This window comes from Notolabrus celidotus, chromosome 3 (assembly GCF_009762535.1).
Source record: "Notolabrus celidotus isolate fNotCel1 chromosome 3, fNotCel1.pri, whole genome shotgun sequence".
Lineage (NCBI taxonomy): Eukaryota > Metazoa > Chordata > Actinopteri > Labriformes > Labridae > Notolabrus > Notolabrus celidotus.
Genome location: NC_048274.1, coordinates 17418154 through 17433120, shown reverse-complemented (window position 1 = coordinate 17433120; position 14967 = coordinate 17418154). Strand labels below are relative to the sequence as shown.

General features: G+C 39.5%; 1 protein-coding gene across 2 annotated transcripts; it reads right to left on the bottom strand.

Moving 5' to 3' along the window:
* Positions 1 to 47: 47 nt before the first annotated feature.
* On the bottom strand, positions 48 to 10943 carry slc7a6 (solute carrier family 7 member 6). 2 transcript variants are annotated; one of them, XM_034680802.1, is made up of 10 exons: positions 10814 to 10943; positions 5711 to 6281; positions 4633 to 4758; positions 4357 to 4501; positions 4147 to 4270; positions 3963 to 4066; positions 3736 to 3832; positions 3349 to 3498; positions 1208 to 1391; positions 48 to 1113 (listed from the first exon to the last, which is right to left on the bottom strand). In XM_034680802.1, exons 2-10 carry the CDS (start codon positions 6198 to 6200, stop codon positions 1046 to 1048), a joined length of 1488 nt encoding a protein of 495 aa, XP_034536693.1. In that variant the 5' UTR covers positions 6201 to 6281; positions 10814 to 10943; the 3' UTR covers positions 48 to 1045. The 2 variants fall into 2 exon arrangements, with proteins under 2 accessions (XP_034536693.1, XP_034536694.1); XM_034680803.1 differs by lacking the exon at positions 10814 to 10943 and adding an exon at positions 10702 to 10811.
* Positions 10944 to 14967: the final 4024 nt, after the last annotated feature.

Genomic DNA, 14967 nt, shown 5'->3' with positions numbered 1-14967 from the left:
TGAACACAGTTGATGCATAGATTTAGACAAAAGCACTCAGCAAAAACTAAATTTGTTATTCAATTTATTTTTTGCAAAATTAATATTCTATTGTCTGCTAGGATTTTTCACACTCAAGAAACACTTGAATTCTTTTACACAAGAATCCTTTACATGAGACAAGAACAGAAGATGTGCAAAACAACTGTGTGTAAAGATGGAGAGCTACACTTGATAGCTTAGCTTCTAGTTTGACCTGAGCTTGAACATCATTCGGTGTCCTGAACGCAGCATGTTGTAAAGACTCTGAGTAAAGCGATTTAGTGCCAAACAGTTCAAAGCAAACATACAGCCTCACTCAGTGTTAGACAATTTACCCACCTCAGCCAAAGTGCTTTAAACATTTACAAAAGTTGTTAAAAATACAAAGTAAAAAAGAAATAATCTGAATTTGAGCAGAAAAAAAACAGCCAGACAATGACACTGAACATGATATACATAAATGTAACAACACCATCAGGATGCTCTGTCTTCATATAGCAGCAGACAAACAGATATGTTATTCCCTTTCTCATTCAAGACTTCAACATGACAGTATTCAAGATACCCTCAGAGGTTTCAGACACATCAAACACACTGCACAGATTATCTGTCTGAATGGGTTAAATGTCTGATAGACTGTTTGCATTGATATCGGTTTGATTTGGTTGTCACTCCTGTAAAATCTCACAGGCACGTTTTATTTACAAACATATGTACAATTAAATGTTAAACAAAAAGGCAATTTCTTAATACTAGAGGTCATTAAATAGTGTGATGAATAAATCAAACAGAATCTACAATATGGAGTCTAACAGTACTTGATGCTTAAAGCTGAATGTCCTTGAGTTCCAGGGTAAGTCTGCATTGACTGTGTTCATTTTATGGCAGCATTTCAGTGCTGTAAACATGTGAGTTACAGTACAAAAAGAGAGTTTTTCACAGATTCATTGCTGGTAAGGTCCCTGTGACTGTCAGCTGTGAGGACGCAGAGACTTCTGGGTAAAGTTAGCAAACGTGCAGAATTTTATTCACTTTTGTCCAACTCTGTGAGCACACAGAAGCAGCTGAACTGAGTGAAGTGAGTCAGAGAACCTACAAAAAACAGAGACAACATGTTAGCCCATGCTGTTCAAAACACCACAACACATCCCATCGCCTCCAGATTCTGGATGTGTAGTAAACTTACGCAGCAGCTTGGTGATGATAGGCGGTCGTTTGGACTCTGGCAGGTGGACACCCAGGAAGTAGACAGGAACCCCCGACAAGGCAATGCCGATGCCAATCAGAGAATTGATGGTGTCACTGTAGAGGGGGACGGCCACCAGGAAGATCGTACACATGCAGAAAATCACGGGGTACAGCAACGTAAGCTGCAGGAAGAGAAATCAGGAAAGACACTGTTAGCTGAAAAAACAAAAAAATCCTTTTATCCTTGGGGTCAATTTGACCCCAGCAGTTTAAACCTCCAGAAACTGATTGTTACCCAGGTTTATGTGTCAGGTACTTTATGTTTCTTTGTTGACTACCTAAATACCCCTTTAAATAAAACATATATTAAGTATAGACATCATTTGAAGCCTTTAGAGGGACTTTATTTGTAAAAAAAAAAAAAAAGAAGATCAAACTGCTGCGAGTTTGTCATGCTCTCGTCAGCCCTGCCTTGTTTCTATGTTATCAAAACGCATGACACGGGACACATCATTGAATGTCTTCAGAGACATGGTGGCTGGAAATATTATTTCTCAATCTAAAGGTTGAGGGAGGCTGCAAAAGGTTATAAAGATGTATGTTATAGTGACCTCAATATCATCCAAAACAACCAAAACAAATGTGTGTAAAATGTTGATATTTCTTATGTTTTATACAGCTAAAACAGGTAGAACACCGATACATAATTTCTTTTTCACAGGAAATTGGAACACATCAACATTTTAATTTTAAGTGTGCACTCAACATACAGAGGCTATAGTCCTCATCACAGCGGCTGCAGGTTCAACTCCCAGTCTCGACCAGAAACAGTCGTACCCTGAATGTTTAGATACATCCAGTTTTATTTTGGTTTGGATTGAGGCAATGAGAGATACTCATGTCACAATACAAGAATTTTGAACTTCAATATGATATTAGTAATAACCAAAAAATATTTTGATACCACAGCCAACAAAATGAACTACTGGGCTCCAAGAGAAATGACAGGCTGAATAAAAAAGATTTTCCTTACTAATTAAAATATTCTCCCTTGTCATCAAATATAATCAATGATCCAGTTTAAGTGAGTGCCTGCCCTCTGTCTGTTTTTCAGATTTTCTCATGCTGCTGTGCTTGGTACATCTCTGTCAGCCACTGTGAAGTGGTTTGGAGCTCACAGACAACAGTCCACAGGCCAGGACTTATTAAAACACAGCGATCAGGTGCCATCTTGCACACCTTTAGGCAACGCTAAAAGGACTTTACAAAGTGTCTGGTTTTCCCGACCTGTGAATGAGAATAGTTAGCGGTGTTGTGAATGTATTAGAGCTGCAGATGGACCAGAGCAGAATGACACTCAGCACACCGGATGAAGCACAGCTAAATTTAAACAGAATCTAGCTCCTTTATGTCTGTTTAGTGGACAAGTCTGACCCTTGTTGAACTATTAAGAAACAATGTATTTCTCAACTCCCTTATGGCAGCTTTTTGTTGAAAATCTGTCGCCTTTCTGTACCTTTGGAACTGTTCAATACCATCAAAAAATTAAGAACATTGTATCATCTTAAATAATCTTAAATAATCTAAATGTAAAAGCTCTGACTCATGTATTTAAGCAACATGAATGATATTGGTAAGTGCATTTTTGATGCATCACCTTACATCCGTGAAGACTGGCTTTGAACTGTACACAGGTGAGAGAGCTACTATTGAGATTTTGAGTTACTTGTATCTTTTTCATTCAGAAAAGCAGCAGATGCTTTTTCTCAAGTGAACACACAAACATAGTTAGTGTTGATAATAGCAAAGTTTCAGGAGCAGGGCCACCCCTCAACCACGCCTCTTCCATTTTCCATAACTTCAAACCTGACCATTTCTTCCTTTCTCCGCTCTCGTTTCCACATTTCTGCTCCTCTCTTGTGGTGCTACGGCGGATCCCCTACGAAGCTTCCCCAAAGCGACTACGTGTTCAAATTGATAAATATAATAATCCGTAACCAATTAACTATCCGTCAATCTCATTCTGTTGCTGGTGAGGTCCTTGCTAGTGAAACTAATTCTGACAGAAATGTGTGTGATCTTCGGAGGGATTCATCATCATTCTATGGATACACAGTGTGTGTGTTGAGCTGGTCTTACCTTGAGTGGTCTGGGTCTGTCTGGCTCCTTCCAGCGGAGGTAGATCTGTCCGGCAATGGACAGACCCATGAAGAACCAGTAACTAAAGCTGTAGTAGTTGATGAGCTGGAAGACGTCCTCCACTGTGAGGTAGATCAGTGACATCACACACTGAGGAGGAGGAGGAGGGAGGAAGGGAGCGTGAAAACAACCGGGATGAAGAAAAAGTGATGAAGATGTCAATAAATGTTGAAGGTTTTTACATAAGAGCTTCCTCCAAATAACAGAGGCCATAACTACCATACCAGTTGACCGTTTCTGTACTTCCTCTGCTATAATTCACATTTCACAAGCAGGGACCTTTCCTAACTTTCCTATACAGCACCACAAAGTGGTCAGTATACATACATTGAATATCAGAGCAGGGATGGGAGTGAATCTCTGAATATGGATCATGGAAAGAGCATCTGGAAGGTGACCCTCACGAGAACCAACGAAGAACAACCTGGACAACAAACATGAACAAGGATGGAAAACACAACATCCACAGTGCCAGAGTCGATTCAAATGTAACAAAGGACAACGCAGCTTTTTTGTACTGCTCTAATTCATGTTTGCACAAGTGTGCCCTCTACCTGGATGCAGCAATAATAGAGGCGTTGAGGCCTCCGTAGCAGGACAGAGCCACAGCGATAGGGATGATCCAGCTCATCACACCAAGAGTGTGATCTGCAAAAGTCTGAAGCAGACACATAGCTTGGCTTAGCTGCTGCTTCAGCTCACAAATTAATTTAGCTACTTAATCACTAAATAACTCACCACTGCCACTGCGTCACTGGCCAGTATGGCACTAACATCCAGAACAGCATAGTAGGCCACATTGGTTAGGATGTAGATGACGGTGACGATGGGCATAGAGATGGCAATGGCTAGCGGCAGGTTTCTGGAACAAACGAAATAAACGGATTCAAGTATTCTGACCTGCACCTGCTCATAGTTTGTGTTCAACAAACAAAAAACAGAGTGTACCTTTCAGGATTCTTGATCTCCTCTGTAACAAAGTTAAGGGTGTCCCAACCTGAGTAGGAAAAAAGAGCAGAGTAGAGTGCCAGAGCGATGTCACCTGGATCTGTCGACGATCCCTGAAAAGATGATTCAAAGTTTTTGGTATAACCTGAAAAAGAGGACAGACAAATCATTTCATCAAGGCAGTTTTTGAACTGTGGAGCAGCAGAACAAATATCAATCAAGTCTACATCTTTAAATTTTGCCAGAAAAGGTTGGAGCTGCAGTGTCACCACTCACCCTGGCACAGTTTGATGAGACCAGTTATGATGATGACAATGAGAGCTGCCACCTTGGCGTAGGTGAATATGTCCTGTACGCGGGTGCCCCACTTTACATAGGCAGAGTTAATGAATGTCAGTAAACCTGTGAAGAGAGGAGAGTCTTAAAAGTTAGGTTATAGTAGTGCTAACTCCTGCTGCTACATCTATTAACCATAGACTGTATAACATATGGACGTAGTATCCGTGACGTCATCCATCTGTTTATGAAGCGCTGTTTTGAGGCCAACCGTCGGCGGCAGCATTATTGCTGCTGTCAAGCGATTGTGACGTAAAGAGGCGGGCTTTTAGCCTCCTAGCCAACAGCTGCAGTGTTCTCGCCTGTCAATCAAGTCAGCTGTGCCTCTCATTGGAAAACTTGTAATCTCAATATCTTCCAAATTGCAGTGTTAGAAAACAATTCACCCCCCGTACAGTGTGTGCTGATTGAGAAATGAGCTATCCAGACTACACTCGTCTTTTATACCAGGCTGTAAACATGTTTATTTCTGCTGTAAAGATCGGCTTTTTTGAATTGGTGTGTATGTGACTTCCGGTACTTCCAGAGCCAGCCTCAAGCGGACCCTCAATGAACTGCAGTTTTTAGCACTTCTGCATTGGACTCATATTTTTAGACCAGAGGTTGCTGCTTGTTATTAACACACAGAACAGATAAGACAACAAACAGTAAGAGAGATTTTCAGAGGCCAATATTACACCAATTGCAGATAAATTGGTCGATGTGGGGAGTTTTTAAAGCTTTTATTTGTGGATTGTGCTCAGATTTCACACCAAAAGGGAAATTATCCTAAACAAATAACTTAACTAAAGAATGAGCAACAGTTTCATCCACTGTAAGTAAGATTCTGTGTGGACCACTGTCTGCTCAGCTGTGACTGTATGCAGACGATGCTGAAAAGCAAACTAAACGATGACACCATTTCTAAAAGACCCAAAGTATTTTTTCTGCTTAGTTTGTTTTATATAAAAAGTTTGCATGTCAGAACATACTTAAAAAACACTAATAATATTACTGGTGTACTTGTACTTGTACTTACATATGCAGGCTGCAGCGATGAGCCTTGCCGCAGTATACGGGGGTTCACACGTGGGGAAGAGTGGCTGCACCAGGTAGTTTGCAAATGTGATTGCGATGACCGCTTGGCTGGTGGGCTCAATTATCAACAAAGACGTCCACAGACGAATGAATGCAATGAAGCCACCGAACGACTCAAGGATGTATGCGTAAGACGCACCTGATTTGGTGATGGTGGTGCCCAGCTCAGCATAGCACAGGGCCCCAACCACAGAGAACAAGCCCCCAATGGCCCAGATGACGAGCGACAGCCCGTAGGAGGCGCTGTAGATCAGGACACCCTTTGGGGAGACGAAGATGCCAGAGCCAATCATGTTTCCTACGATAAGGCTGACTCCGTTCAGCAGCGAGATCTCCTTCTTGAGCTGCATGCTCTCTTTGGGCGGCTCGGAGTGTTGGGATGAGTTTCCAGCACTTCCGTTCATCTTCTTTGAGTCTTCGTGGTCGGCCATGGTGGTCGTCTACGGGCGATCCAGGAGGAACTAAGGACCGGCTGTTGACACTACAAGCCCGTGTCCCTCTCTGGCAACAACCTGTCGAAATGATTCAGATGTCATTTCTGGTGAAGTAACAAAAGAAGTCAAAGCAAAATGTTTTTTTCAAGAGACTTAATCTTTGGACGGGTAATCATTGCCACATCTTTATCAGATTTACAGGAAGCAAGCCTCTAAATAATACCTCACTTTATTCTTAACTCCCTCTAAAATGTGACCATAATTGACTTAAATACAATCATTAAAGGTGAATTCATATCAGCGACTGAATGCATACAAAATTTTAGAATTCTTCTGTTCCTTGAGGAAATAACTCAGTTATGAAGTGTTTTATCCATCTGATTCATTTTACAGTATTAGACACAACTTACAAACACATTCTCACTCACTAAAACACATGTTGCACTGTGATGCACTTGTGTTGCATAATGGTAAGCACAGGCAGCAAAAGTGAAACACATTTGAAGCACAGGTGTCACAGCTTAAACACAACCACTCATAACTGATCACACTTGTGGATAAGATGTGAGGAAACCAATATAAGCCTGGATCCGGCATGCCAGGGTTTTTTCCCTGTTGCCTGGCCAGGGAGAATGTGGCCTGTGATGTGGATGAAGTCCTACGGCCCGACCCGGCACGTAGACCTGATGCTGTGACTGAATTATTGTAGATACTGTGAGCACTTCAGTTTGATTTTGTGGATTACCCTGTAATGTGCTTCTCAATTATATTTGTGTTTACTTTATTTTGACTGGATACAGGTGCTAAATCAAACGAGGATTTTTAATTTTTTTTTGCAAAATTAATTTAGCCTACTGAACAATAAACTATATTTCTACAGCTTCATGTCCTGAACATTGTGTTTTCAGTTTTTTATGTAGTGTGTAATGACTGCTCAGTATTGGTCTTAACTTTTATTGACTTAGGGTATGATCTGACAACATTGATTGGTTTTGCAGGAAGAGTCAGAGGTTTGGGGAATGTAGTTTAAAAATTGGGTTTGTGCTATTAGTGTTGAGAAAAGCGTGGTTGATGTCAAGAAATGTGTTTTAGCAATTGAGAAATACTGTCATAAATAGTAGTGTTGCCCCCTGCTGGCTGTTGTTATGAATGCAGATTTAAGGCTATGTTGCAGTGCCTCATCTTTAGCTTTAAACCCAACAGTCTGCATCAACTTTTTTTGTTCAGTTAATGCTTTTATATCCAAATCATCTGCTACAACTGCTATAAGACGTTGGGAAGGAAACAGGAAAGACAGGAAAAGTTGAAGGTCAGGGTAGCATCTGAGGTTGGTAGTTGTGTGAGTCTCTATATGAGGGTGTGAACTTGTGTGTCAAACTGTGAAATACTTCAAGCGTTTTACAACTTACTTGACAATCTTGAAGATGTTGCATAAGTGTGATGTACAGTGCACGCTGTGATTCTTCATGTTCACTTGTCATAGCCAAAAATAAATATATACTGTATATATAATCAACTCATTTCTAATGGTATGACTGTAGCATAAACACTGTCACTTTGATGTGATGCTGAACTAATGAATACACTTAAAAATTAACTTACAACCCTGTTGCTGCTCTCTGGAGGCTGTGAAGGTTGAAGGTGCCTTTTCATGAGGTTGTGACAAAGGCCAAAATCACACTCCTCTGTTTTCTCCATTTTTCAAATCTAGGGCTTCAAGCTCCCTGAATAACATATGCACCTGTGCTTGTCGGGTTGAGTTATGGCACTTCAAACTGAAATATGAAACAGATCCAACAGAAAAAATAACTCTCAGCTGTTCTAATTGCCTATTTATTGTAGGGAGGGGTTGAAGAAGAAAAAACCACTGGACTGATCTAAGTACAAAACAACCTGTCGAATTAATAGAAAATGGGCTCTAGGAGATTTTACATACATGTCTGTACATTTATGGACCACACAGATGATCAATTTTCAAATCAGTATTGAAAATAATCCTTAGTTGCACCTTTACTTATAGCGATGACATATTTTCTGCACGTGCAGACCCACAAGATATAGGTGCCCAAGACTCGCGACCCCCACTGTCCCTCAAAGTGATTTAATGTGGCTCCATTTAGCTGGTCTGCAGAAAATTAGATTCAAGATTCCAGAAAGCTTTATTGCCAAGTGTGCTCGTACACACAAGGAATTTGACGTGGTGAATGGAACACTGGTACTTAACAACAAGACAGTAAGGACACAACAAGACAGTAAGGACAATAAATATAAACCTAAACACAGGTAAAGAAGTACTTTTAGTACTTTTACTAAGCCAACCTGTAACCTACCTATATGAGCATGTGACTGTGTTTCCTGTGCCTTTATGAATGAACCTACTACTACTGATGTTTCAATAATCAACTGTTCATTAAACCTAAACTTCCCTAAACTTAGGAATCATGTGGCAAAAAGAAAGGCAGAAAACTCATTACATTTTCTATTTTCAAGGTTTTATTTCAAGGTTTTATTTCAAGGTTAGCTTCTATTTTTGTCACCATTTTTTACTATAAAGGGTAAAATGTTCTATTTTCAGATAACTTAAAAAAAAAAAAAAAAAAAAAAAAAAAAAAAAACCATTCTGGAAGATATCTTACGAGCCCCATTTGCGTCTCGCGACCCCTCAGGGGGTCCCGACCCACACTTTGGGAACCCCTGTCTTATATCATTTCCTCCTTAGTAGCCGGAGACCGGTTCAGTTTCAGACGAGCTGCAGCAGGTGAACATGCTAAAGAGATCCTAATAATCAAATGAATTATTTATCTCTCACTCCTTTTTATCCAACGTGTGGCAAACACAGAAGCAGATCTGCTGCTGGTAAAGGGAGTAATGATGAGGGGGAGTAATGATGAGTGGGCGCTCTTCTGAACTGGTCCGCTTTGAGCTCATTTTAGTTGTTTATCAGGTTCAGCTGGGATCAGCGTCCTTACTCTGATAACATGTGACTTATTACCGGTACAGCTGACTCTTATTATAAATAGACACTACAATGAACAAAGCATCACAGTCAGCGATTTCGTACTAAAATAACCGGCATCAAGTACAACGAAATTACTACACACTTCCTCTTGTGACTTTCAAAATAAAATCACCATGAAGTTATAAATATAGCAACTGTAGTTGATTTTTTTCTCTCTCTCTCTTTATGACTATCTGCATAAACAAGATTGACATATGTCATCTATGAGGAATTAGAGACCTCAGCTCTACAGAAAACATCAGCTGTTGTGATCAATACAAACAAGAAAACACTTTTATTAGGGGCTGTCCAGTCATTTCTGACTGCAGTCACTGGGGCACTGTCCTGTACACACAATACGTGTACACACAAACAAATTGAATATAATTTATTCACAATCACTTTCATCACTAATTATCAATCAATCTTTAGTTGTTTAGTGCCAAATAGACGCGTTTACAAACATAGTAGTTCTAGATCATACTCTATGTTCAATTATTAACAAAGACCCAAAATCAAGACAGGATCACTTCCCCTCTTACTGACAGGACTCGATTTTACCTCATCTTAATCCACCATGAGCATTGCACCTCACAGTATTTAGCTAGTTACAGCAGCAACTTCCTTTTAACAGGCAGAAACCTCAAGCAGAACGAGCTTCATGTTAGAAAGCTATCTACTTTGACCGATTATATCTACTTTAACAACAAACAAAACAGAGTCAAAGAGACATCATATTCCTGTGTATGAATTCAAACTTTAAAGAGTAACACAGCACTGAGACAACATACAAATCTTACAAGCTCCATTATTTTAAGACTCAAAAGTTTGTCCAAAGTCACGATATGAAGTACTTCTATTTTTGGATTGCTTCTTTTTTTCTGATGGAATCACAACTGTTTTATGACAAAGATGCGCAAAGTAATTTTCTATAATGTAAAGTGCCAAAAAGACAGAATGTGCTACATTTGATTTAAAAAAAAACACTGCTGGTAATACAGCCCAAAAAGTTGTTTTTAACACAAGTCCCCCCCCTCTGAAGAGGCAAACAGCCTTAGATAGTGAAGGTATTTGGTCTGGCACCTGAAATTGTATGGGATCAAGTATGGGACGATGCCACCCCTGCCCACCCCTCTGAATCCCCCTGAACAGAACTAAGGAAATACATATATTCGCCCTAATTTGACACTATAAGCCCAACAAAGTGTAAACATCACATCTTAACATCATCAGAGTTTTTGGAACATTTTCTGACCATGTTCAAACATTATAATCCAGGATTCAACAGGTGAGCTAGCCTATTCTTCCTTCTGACCAGCTGATCATCATGATTTTTATTTCTACTTGAAACTAAAAACGACCACGTTCAACCCTACTGAATTAATAAACACAATTAGGAGTGAAAGTTGTCTTTTTGTGGCTTTCATTTTGAATGTGAACCTCCGGGAGCACCCCGGCTAAGTGCGGGTAGCTTGGTTAGTTTTCGATGAGTCTACAGACCTGACTTCCCTTTTGTCTCGTATCCTCCTTCATGCGCATCAATCTCCCGACAATAAAGCTCGTTCTCCCGCTTTAGTAAAGGACTGTTCCTCAGGAGTGTCCCCTGTCTTACCTGTGCTGTTTGTCCTCCTGTCTGTGTGGTTTTGACAGCCTGCCAGCACGGTGTCCATCCACGAACCATCAGCAGCCCGTAAACAACTGGCTGCTCAGAGGTGACGTCACGTGACGCTGCTGAGCCGCATACATCTGAAGCTGTATGATCTGAAGCATGCAGCACATATACTGTATAAGATGCAGCAGGGTTATAATAGTCCTGAATGTTTAATACGTTTTTATTTGTATGTCAATTCGACTTTATGTTTGGAGTTTTTTAAAAGCTTTGGTTAAGTTTTTAATTCTGGTATATTGGTTAAAGCTGCTGTTGGTAGGAATGGTGTAAAAAAACTGTACTTTTTTTTCTGCTGGGTTTGGAGAAAAGGTCATAATATCCACCTGTACTCATCGGTAAGTGAAATAATTTGAGATTATGGCGAAATCTCTGTGTTTCCTAATGCCTTTGTATCAAGCAATATTATTATTCCCCTCGTTCCCGTTATCACGAACCAATCAGAGCCACTCCCCAACCCTCTGTCGCCCTGATTGGCTGGGAAGCAACTTCTTCCCATAGACTGTATAAAATATGGACTTAGTTTCTGTGACATCACCCATCTGTTCCTGAGAGCTGTTTTGAAGCCAATCGAAGGCGGCTGCCATAATGGAAATGCGGAATTCAACCAGGCAGAGTGTGACGTAGTCTGAGCCTCCTAGCCAACAGCTATGTGTTCCCGACCGGGAGTCACGTCAGTCATGTCCTTATTTGAGCAAAAACTCGTAATCTTAATATCTTCTGAACCATCATGTTAGAAAAAAAATTCGCCCCCCGTACAGTGTGTGCCAATAGAGAGATTTGTTTCGTGGAGCCTAGCCGTTTTTTGAACCAGGCTGTAAACATGTTTATTTCTGCTGTAAAGATCGGCTTTTTTGAATTGGTGTGTATGTGGTTTCCGGTTCTTCCGGTGCCAGCCTCAAGCGGATCCTCAATGAATTGCAGTTTTAAGCACTTCTGCATTGGGCTCATATTTTTAGACCAGAGGTTGCTGCTTTTCTTGTTCACATTGTGTTTAAGAACATTTTAGTTACAGTAACCTTAGTAAAGCTTCATTTTTTTCATGTTTAGCTCATTTAAAGGTACAGTGTGTAGAAAGGGGAATACATAAAGGTATTGCTTAACCCCCCAGAATATAAGCTCCTGTGATGCATGATAAGTAGGATCCTTTCCTCGAGAAGTAATCTTTATTAAAAAAATGTGCATGCTGTATAGTTTGTTCATTCTGTGCTACTGTAGAAATGTTGCTGAGCAAGATGGTGGGCTCCATTGAAGGGGTCCCGCTCCTTACGTAAACATAAAGGGCTCATTCTAAGGTTAACAAAAACAAAATCATTTTTAAATACGGTGTATATACACTCATTGAAACATAGTTATAAATATTATATTCAATTTATGTCTGTTCTGCTAAATACTGCTAAAGTCCACACACTGTACCTTTAAAACTCTTGCGAGGAACTTTTCATCTGCTTAGATTTTGTTGCCCCCTGTTGGCCAAGATTTACTTCTGACCTTTGCTGATCTTGCACTATACATGCCAAAGTTGTTTTCTTTTAACAGTTGAATCTGCCACTTCTTGTCAACATTTAATGTTGACAGAGTAAAGAGAGGTTGTCTTTTTAGCATGCTGGGCTGGTCTGACACCGCTAACCTCATATTTTTTTTAGACATTTAAAACATTGATTAACACAAATATCACCAAATAAATTAGCCACATTCCCCATACTAATGCTCTTAGATTGTTCACTTAATCTATATGCACTGGTTTGTTTCCTGACAAATACCTCTTTTGGAATTCTGCAATATATTTTTTCTAACTGATTTTAAAATAGTACTATTTTTTAAACAGTTATTTAATTGAGAAAGGCTGAGCTTTTGTCTTCTAACATATTCCTGTCACCACAAAATAAGTATTTCTCTAATGGATTCCATTTCCAGAGATGTAGCCTTGTAAAGTTGTTCAAGATTAACACTGAACCTTCTGTTTCCTCCGTCTTCTTTTGCCTCTTCCTCATTGGATGTGATCCATCAAAGAAAATGTGTTCCAAATGTCTGCCAGGAAAAAAGGACTTTATCTCCCTGATACAAAATAACTAACAAACATGAAGACCTCTTTCTTAAACTTCTGTGTCCATGCTATCCAGCAAAGCTGATTATAATGGAAAAGAAAGGATGAAACTAACTGCTCCTTTTGAGGACATGTTAATGTTTTATTTCATATTGTCCAAACTTTGGTTCCTCTCTCAAACCCTGGTATGTACGTTTCCACCTCAACACAGCTGTGTTATTGTTACTGGTAACAATAATGTTCTTTTTTAAACAATAATGTTCTTTTTTTTAAAATGCAGTATTTGCACATACAGTTGTTAAACCTTTTTTTTCCATGCCAAAGTCTTTACTGAGGAAAACTTATCTTCAATTTTTGTGATAAACTCTGGAAAACAGACAAATGGTCATGAAAATGTTTGTTTCACAATAAGGATCTAGTTATGGTTAAAAAACTAGATATCATAAATGAATCACTTAATAAAAAGCGCCTTAAGCAGACATGCATCCTTTTAGCATTTTAACATTACTTATGATGATTTCAAAGCCTTTTCAACAGAACAGTGTAACATTTAAAGTAATAAACATTGAACACAAATGTACCAAATTAATTCACTAAATGCAACATAAAATCATGTGTAAATGAAGCACCAGTGGTACTAGTATATACAATCAAATCCATGAAAAATTAAACAACCTATAGCTAATTAGTTACTAGGCTATCTGCCTCAGTTGTAAAAACAACCATGTACCCTCTATGGTGACCGCTCTGATAATGGGCAAACCTGTGATCTGTTTTTCACTAACATACTCATACACTTTAACCTTTATTTATTTAATCAGATAAGTCCCATTGAGATCAAGACCTCATTTTCAAGGGCGACCTGGCCAAGAGGTCAGCAGCACACGTCAGAATAAATGGCACAACTCAACAACATACTTTACTGTTAAGCTGCGCTTTGAGGACCACAGCAAGACTTTCTCTGACTGTTAGCACCTGTTAAAGGTCCAGTGTGTAGAAATAGGAATATTGGCGCATCTAGTGGTCAGATTCTAGAATGAATCCCTCTGTTTCTAACCCTTCGCATCACCTAAGCAACAGTGACTGTGTAGGTCCATAAGCTCTCTCGAAAATGGCAATAAGTCAACGACCGATAATGTGTCGTATTACCGTCAGACAAAGGACTACATTTATTAAACTATTAGGACATGCTCAGGTCACTGTTTTCCCTTCTCACACTGTGTTACACTAATGACGTTTCATGTGTTTACTTCAGAATAAAACAAGCAATTTATTGCTCTTTCATCTGAGGTCTGACACCTCACTCTGGGAGGATGTCCTAACATGTACATCTTAGTACGCAACACTGATGTTTACCCTGGTATTCTGTCACTGTCTGTCCCGATTTTCCTTAATTTCTTCATGTATTCCTTCTTTATTTTGACGATGTAGCCTATACTATCTATGGTTCCCCATTGATCAATTTTTTGCTATCATAAAATGCTGTCAATTCACATTTTTTTCCACAAAACAACAACCGCTCTCTTCTTCTCCGGCTGTCTGTCAACAGGGGAAATTCTGGACCGACAACTAGGCACAGAAAAAACCAAACACGTTTTCCTCACTTTGTCCATTTTGTCCATTCTGAGCTGCTGTAGAAACATGATGGCGGTTCATGATGGCTGTTCATGATGGCAACCATATTTCACTTCAGGGACAATCGTGTCATGTCTCTGTTGCATTGATCACCATCATCTTAAATAATTAGCACTGTGAAGAACTTCTGTTTTTGGTCAAATTTGGCCCCCATGCAGACAACACAGTACAACCTTTCTTTGTTGATCTCATCAAGCACATGTATAGTTGTGTTTTCTGACCAAAAATCATATCTTGCTCTGTTTTAACAGCTAAATGTATCATTTATTGTGAACCTATGCTTTGGAAACTGTAAATAAAAAGCTGTTTCTTCCTGCTTCATCATGCCGTAAATCCTCCTGTCTGACACCTTCCCTGTATATCAGCAGTTACAGGCATTAAAAAACATAAATTAGAAAAAGTAATTTCATTGTTAATG

Coding starts and splice junctions, on each gene's coding strand:
- slc7a6 (XM_034680802.1), bottom strand. CDS start 6,200: ATGGCCGACCACGAAGACTCAAAGAAGATGAACGGAAGTGCTGGAAAC. Junction 4,502..4,632: donor TCTCATCAAACTGTGCCAGG/GTGAGTGGTGAC, acceptor CCTCTTTTTCAG/GTTATACCAAAAACTTTGAA. Junction 1,392..3,348: donor ACAGACCCAGACCACTCAAG/GTAAGACCAGCT, acceptor CTCTTCCTGCAG/CTTACGTTGCTGTACCCCGT.